We start from the raw sequence: 7,754 nt of genomic DNA, 5'->3' as shown, positions 1-7,754 counted from the left end.
AGGGGTCCATTCAGATGGTTGGGGGACCTTAGAATTTTATTTTTGGTTTACAATACCAAAAATATTTGTGAACCACGCTCAGAGTTTTCCCCATCTGGACAGTTGGTTATATTGGATAACTGCTACAGCCACAACTGTGAGCTGAAGAAGAGGCACTCCTGCCACAGTGGCTGGGCACAGGTAGGAATTGGGCTTTCTATTTGTGCAGCTTGCCTGTGCCAGCTTGTCCTGCCCATGCTCAATCCCAGATGCTCTACTTCCATCTTATAATGAATGGGTGCCTGCTTAACCTTATAACCTGATGGGTCTGACAGACTTGGCTCATGATGGGTGATTCTGGCTGCATGATCACTTGATGACCCACTGTCGGGAGCTTTCTCTATCAGGACGTGGTAACATGCCAAGAGTTATATTTCAGAAAGCATACAGTCCTCTACTGTAGTGCATGGCCTTGCTTCACGATCTCAATGGTCTATGGTGTAAATGTCCTGTTGATGTTTGCATCTTTTCCTACTACAACCACCTTCAATATACTAGGCTCTGCTGGGTCCTAAGGCTCAAGCAACAGGGTAATTTCACTGCAGACTAGACCTGCTGTTGAGCACTTTCCTACCATGGGCCCCACTCAAACCTGGCAATCATTTGTCCCCCCTAGCCTATGGGTTGGAGCACCATCCCCAAGTATGAATTACGCTGCCTCTAGAATCTGAAAAGTCCTATTTAGGTGCTGTACTACATTCTTCAGAGTGGTATGTGCAATTTGCAATAATTTGACTTTAGTTTGGATGGGATATCTTAGTGTTCCCTGAACCTTGGACCTCTGAAAATTTTATTGATGTGGCAAACACCTGACTCTATTTTTTGTTTTATTTTTTACTTTGGAGCATCATCATGCTAATACCTCTTGCTTATCTGGGGGAATTAACATGATGCCATTGATATATCGGATCAATGTCATGTTCTGTGGATATCCAGATGGTCAAGATATATTCAGACTCTATTATGACATGGGCGGGAGGGTTATCATAGCCCAAAAACAAACCTGCAAATGTACACTCTTGACACCTTCCATGTATATGCAAACTGTTTCTGCTAGGAAAGGAAAGAAGGGTCTTTGCTGAATCAGTGACCTCATTTACTTGAACTCACATTAATCTGCCCTAGCAAAGATACCACATCTGGTACAATGGCTGCAATAGGAACTAAGATGTGTGTTTTTTTTTTTTTTTTCAGTGGTATACTGTAGTTCTTCAGAATCCTTCTAATTTTTATAGTAGACAGATAAGAATTTAATGGAAATATAATAGGGATTACCACTCCAATGTCTTTAGCTATTTGAGCGGCACTAATTTTCATGTTCCTCTCTCACCCCGGGAGATATTGTGTTAGTGTTTTTTTCTTTAAATTTACTTTATTTGCCTTGGGGAGAGGGCGAAATGGGTGGGTGGTATCAATTGCTTTCACTTGGTCTTCCTGCATAAGATGGCTCTTACCCCACAGGTCAAGAACCCAATATAGGGGCTGGGCAAACTACCAATTTTGTCTATTCTGACTATACTTTCAAGGATAATGTAAATGACCACAAACTGAACTAATAGGAGAGCTATGATGGTTCTAGGTATCAATGTCAACTCAAGCCCTATGTGTAATAATTTTTGAATTATTGTACCTCTTTTATCAGTGCACAGTGACCTACATAAATAAACGTAGGTCCTCTTGGAGGACTGGCAGATTCATTACTGTGCGAACCTTCCAAGATTTTATAGCATCTTCACTCCTGGCAACTGGCTTCATCTTCAATTAATGATTACCAGGCTGGAAAACTGTCCTAGGTTCATACGTTGGGCAAAGGATTGTGACTTTTTATTGGGCCAAATGCCTTGGTCCCTTGATCATCCATCCTTAATTTCTTTTGATGGTACAAATAAAGTGTATATTGTTGTTGGCTGCTCATCTGTTTTGACCCTTAAGAATGCTATGATTTAATCTTCATAACTCTCAGGCACCCCTGGTTGCCTCTCTGACCTTGCAATTCATTATAATGGTTGCATTTATTTAGCTTCTGAGGCATATGAGCAGCTCTCTGACTACTATGGCTATCAGTGAACCTTTTTCATTAATGACCTTTTTTGTCATCAGTTCCAGCATTTGATGTTGGTTCTCCTCTTTTCAGGGAGTTCCTTATAGCTTTGGTAAATATTGTTCCCTCTAGGACTTCCCTTGTGGCATAACTACCTGGTGCATTTTTCACTGTACACGAATGTCCACTCCAGCATGTTAACTTCCCTGAGTCATTTAATCCCTTCTTATACCATCTGCCATGTCAATCCCAGCATTTCAGTCTGATTTATTGTGGGCCATCACCTTTTCCATGCTTCTAGGAGTATCTTATTATAGTACTTATAACTGTCATAGTCCATTGGTATAGTACTTTGTCCAACATTCCTGCTGCTCTGCTTTTTTTTTTTTTTTTTTTTTTACATTTTCTCATGCAGTGTTTGTGGACCTGATAGTATTCCCTTTCAGAGAGGTGCTCTGCACCTGCCATGTCCTCTTGACTATTTCAATGTTCAAGTCACCATTTTCATTTATCCTATGAGCTCTTTTCTATAACGTTTTAAAACACAGGATTTTCTGCCGGGGCATGGATGGACAGTATCGACTGGGAAGCAATGACTCAGAGATGGTGGATGATATAACATCCTTACAGTTTCTCACGGATGCACATCTCTGCATTTAGCCTGAAAGTGACTAAGTGTACTATGAGTATGATATGACCTAAGGCTGCATGCCAACATAGTTCCTAAACAATGGAAAGCTGAGTGAACTTGTCAATAAGATGAAGGAAAACCTAGGGCTATAACTCAAGTCTTTCTATGGTTGCTCAGTCCGAGGCGTACAGGAGGGCAGCACAAATGTCTGGGTTTGGCTACATGCTCTTATGGGCAGCGAGGATGGAAGGACAGAATGAAGCCTCCTACAAACTACACATAGTCTGCAATGTGCTACTTGATACACTTTACAAGCTAACGCTCTCTCACTTTTCTGTCTCTCCCTCAAGATTGCAATTTTCCTCCTAAAATTGCCCATGGGCATTATAAACAAGCTAGTGTATACACTTTTTTCAAAGAAGAGATTATATATGAATGTGATAAAGGCTACGTTCTGGTTGGACAGGCGACACTCTCCTGCAGTAATTCACGCTGGTCAGCTCCAGCCCCTCGATGTAAAGGTAACTCCAGCTTGCTTTTCAGCTCAAGACTAAGTGGGTGGACCTGTCCTGAGAGCACTGAGAGCTAAATTTCTTCCCTGTCAGAGGCAGCATGAAGACATTTGATTTGATTTATATTAAATAACCAATATATGCAAATGGTACCCAATGCAAAAATACATAGGGCATACACAAGCATTAATCTCCTCCATTTCTTTCTCCCAATCACAAAATTCAGCCTTCTTGAGGCAGCCCATACCTGGTTTCTTGTATATTTCCAGAAATATTCTAAAAGCATCACATTTTATCTTAGTGTACCTGTGTCCTGTGGCAAAGTTTCCATGGAAACTTGCTCTAGTATGAATATAGGCTCCACTGAGTGAATTATAAACATCGTGAGTGACAGTTATTTCCATTAGAGTCTCGTGCAGGGCAGGCACCACCTGCTATAATATAGATGGTGTGTGTTGGTGGGAGGGGCCAGGGAGGGTGAAGGGGGACTCGTAGTTTGCAGCAATTGTGGGGACAGGAGGAGTTGAGATCAGGTCTGATCTTTACATGCATAGAAGTTTGCTGTCGACATGCATGACTTTGCTGTCAAAAACTTCAATATTTATTTGCCACCATTTTCTCTTTTGTACACAGGAGAATAATAGGCAAGAAGGAAATTTTTTTTTATTATACTTTAAGTTCTGGATTACATGTACAGAACATGCAGTTTTGTTACATAGGTACACATATACCCTGGTGGTTTGCTGCACCCATCAACCCGTCACCTACATTAGGTATTTCTCCTAATGTTATCTCTCCCCTAGCCCCCACCCCCCAACAGGCCCCAGCGTGTGATGTTCTCCTCCTTGTGTCCATGTGTTCTCATTGTTCAACTCCCACTTATGAATGAGAACTTGCAATGTTTGGTTTTCTGATCTTGTGATAGCTTGCTAAGAATGATGGTTTCCAGCTTCATCTATGTCCCTGCAAAGGACATGAACTCATCCTTTTTATGGCTGTGTAGTATTCCACGGTGTATATGTGCCACAGTTTCTTAATCCAGTCTACCATTGATGGACATTTGGGTTGGTTCCAAGTCTTTGCTATTGTGAATAATGCTGCAGTAAGCATATGTGTGCATGTTTCTTTATCATAGAATGATTTCTAATCCTTTGGGTGTATGCCCGGTAGTGGGATTGCTGGGTCAAATGGTATTTCTAGTTATAGATCCTTGAGGAATTGCCACACCTGTCTTCCATCATCGTTGAACTAATTTACACTCCACCAACAGTGTAAAAGCATTTCTATTTTTCCACAACCTCTCCAGCATCTGTTGTTTCCTGACTTTTTAATGATCACCGTTCTAACTGGCGTGAGATGGCATCTCATTGTGGTTTTGGTTTGCATTTCTCTAATGACCAGTGATGATGAGTATTTTTTCATATGTCTGTTGGCTGCATAAATGTCTGCAAGAAGGAAATTTTTATACATAGAATCTTGCAGCAATCAAGACTGTGAGTGAGAGTTACCTTGTTGGGATTCTGGGGTCACATACCTTCTTTTGGAAATATCCTGTCGTGGAAACAATAGATGCTGGAGAGGATGTGGAGAAATAGGAACACTTTACACCGTTGGTGGGAGTGTAAATTAGTTCAAACATTGTGGAAGACAGTGTGGCAATTCCTCAAGGATCTAGAACTAAAATACCATTTGACCCAGCACTCCCATTACTGGGTATATACTCAAAGGATTATTAATCATTCTACTATAATGACACATGCACATGTATGTTTACTGCAACACTATTCACAATAACAAAGACTTGGGACCAACCCAAATGCGCATCAATGATAGACTGAATAAAGAAAATATGGCACATATACACCATGGAATACTATGCAGCCATAAAAAAGAATGAGTTTATGTCCTTTGCAGGGACATGGATGAAGCTGGAAACCATTATTTTCAGCAAACTAACACAGGAACAGAAACCAAACACCACATATTCTCACTCATAAATGGGAGTTGAACAGTGAGAACACACAGACACAGGGAGGGAAACATCACACACTAGGGCCTGTCAGGGGGTGGGGCGCAAGGGGAGGGATAGCATTAGGAGAAATACCTAATGTAGATGACGGGTTGATGGGTGCAGTAAACCACCATGGCACGTGTATACCTATGTAACAAACCTGCAGATTCTGCACATGTATCCCAGAACTTAAAGTATAATAAAAAAAGAAATATGCTGTCATATTATATGAAAATGTTACCATCTTGAGCAAGTGTCTTAACATATCTCAACTGTCTCTTAGATAAAATAGGAATAAAACAGCGCTCATTTCATAGGGCTGCCAGGAGACTTAAATGATAGCAACATAAAGGGCTTAGCAGAAGTCTGATAGGTAGTCATACTCAATAAAATGCTAATATGATTGCTTTCAAATGAAGAGAAAGATAGAGCAATTAGCAGAACTAGATACAGTTCATTCTTATTATCTGAGACTGTTGTCATGTCCTTCTTCATAGATTTACAGATTTCTTAAAAATATGTTTCCGTTACAGCTCTGTGTCTGAAACCAGAATTAGTGAACGGAAGGTTGTCTGTGGATAAGAATCAGTATGTTGAGCCTGAAACTGTCACCATCCAATGTGATTCTGGCTATGGTATGGTTGGTCCGAAAAGCATCACTTGCTCTGAGAACAGAACCTGGTACCCAGAGGTGCCCAGGTGTGAGTGGGTAAGTGGCACAATTCAAGGAAGGTCTGTGCTGTCAACCCCTAAAAATGGCGGCATCCCCTAGAGCTCTGTACCACTCAACAATGGTGAAATCTGACTTGTCAGGATTCATTTCTGACTCACTCCCACTCAAAGAAACTCTTTTTGACTTGAAGCGTTCTGGTAAGTTAGGGGTGGCAAGTTCTCCTGTTCTCACTTGAGAACAGCAAAAACTGAGCCCTTACAGAGCAGGGTTTCATAGACCCGGTAGTACCGATTCCTAACTTAACTTTTGCTAAGCTATATAATATATTGTTGTTCCATTTCTGGATGGTCAGCAAAAACAGCCTCTGTTACCATGGGGGCCTTCTGGACAGCTGTCTCAGAACAGATCCATGTTCCCCTGGGGAAGACTGTGGTGGGACCCAAGTGATTTCTTGTTTTCCCAGCCTCCACCACCAGTCTGAGGTTGGTCTTAGTTCAATCCTGTAGTCCTTCCACTGTCAGGATCCACTCTCCTTCATGATTAGGAGAGAAGCTTCTCAATCTCACCCACCACTTATATCTCTTTTAGGAGACCCCTGAAGGCTGTGAACAAGTGCTCGCAGGCAAAAGACTCATGCAGTGTCTTCCAAACCCAGAGGATGTGAAAATGGCCCTGGAGGTGTATAAGCTGTCTCTGGAAATTGAACAACTGGAACTACAGAGAGACAGGGCAAGACAATCCACTTTGGATAAAGAACTATAATTTTTCTCAAAAGAAGGAGGAAAAGGTGCCTTGCTAGCTTGCCTCTTGCAAATCAATACAGATCAGTTTAGCAAATCTACTGTCAATTTGGCAGTGATATTCATCATAATAAATATCTAGAAATGATAATTTGCTAAAGTTTGGTGCTTTGAGATTGTGAAATTATTAATCATCCTGTGTGTGGCTTATATTTTTGCTTTTCAAGACACAAAGCACAATTTTTTTCTCAATTAAAAATGTACATTATAAAAAACTATTTTGTCTTTGTGGTCATTTAGGACTCTGTGAAATAAGCGTCCTTAAAAAATCCATAATATAAAGTTAATACATTTGTTTTACTGTTTGGGCCACAAAAAATAGGTACTTGGATTTTTTGTTTGTTTGTTTGTTTGTTTTTTGAGATGGAGTCTCACTCTGTTGCTCAGGCTGGAGTGCAGTGATCTTGGCTCACTGTAACCTCCACCTCCCAGGTTCACGTGATTCTCCCACCTCAGCCTCCTGAGTAGCTGGGATTACAGGTGCGTACCACCATGCCTGGCTAATTTTTGTATTTTTAGGGGAGATGGGGTTTCACCACTTTGGCCAGGCTGGTCTTGAACTCCTGACCTCAAGTGATCTGCCCACCTTGGCCTCCCAAAGTGCTGGGATTACAGGTGTGAGCCACCATGCCTGGCCATACTTGGGTTCTCATCCTGGACAGACTGCCTTTACTCCACAGTTTCATGTGTGCACTGTACTCACGTCCTCCCTGGTGAAGTTAAATGTCAACACACCCCCAAAGCCTCATCCTTTCTCCCCCTCTGGGGGAGTCAGGCTTTCCCCTGAGCCCCTGTGCATGTTGTCTCTTTCACTCATGCCACATCTCCACTATTGCCTTCCATGAAGGAAGTTTACTTTTGTGTCTGAACTCCTCATTCCAACCCCAGAGAAGGAACTTCGAGAGACAGATGAAGATAAAGCCCGCATGTCAGCCCTCTGCATATTCTCAAGTCTTCTATCTGATTTGGTCACCACTTTCCTTAATATTAAATTAAAACAGGTTGAGCAACTGCCTCACACAGGAAGAGATACCCCATATCAAACTT

General features: G+C 41.6%; 1 protein-coding gene across 2 annotated transcripts in view; it reads left to right on the top strand.

The window, feature by feature from the left end:
- The window catches only part of LOC105529685 (C4b-binding protein alpha chain), a 42,379-nt gene extending 35,458 nt beyond the window's left edge, over positions 1 to 6,921 (top strand). For both annotated transcript variants that reach the window (XM_011966883.1, XM_011966891.1), the window contains exons 10-12: positions 3,062 to 3,232; positions 5,768 to 5,943; positions 6,496 to 6,921. In XM_011966883.1, the coding sequence (XP_011822273.1) occupies positions 3,062 to 3,232; positions 5,768 to 5,943; positions 6,496 to 6,669 (521 nt within the window). In that variant the 3' untranslated portion in view covers positions 6,670 to 6,921. The remainder of the gene's footprint in view (positions 1 to 3,061; positions 3,233 to 5,767; positions 5,944 to 6,495) is intronic.
- Positions 6,922 to 7,754: the final 833 nt, after the last annotated feature.

The sequence above is a fragment of the Mandrillus leucophaeus genome, unplaced genomic scaffold, assembly GCF_000951045.1.
Source record: "Mandrillus leucophaeus isolate KB7577 unplaced genomic scaffold, Mleu.le_1.0 Scaffold1194, whole genome shotgun sequence".
Lineage (NCBI taxonomy): Eukaryota > Metazoa > Chordata > Mammalia > Primates > Cercopithecidae > Mandrillus > Mandrillus leucophaeus.
This window is presented reverse-complemented; position numbering and strand designations above follow the sequence as displayed.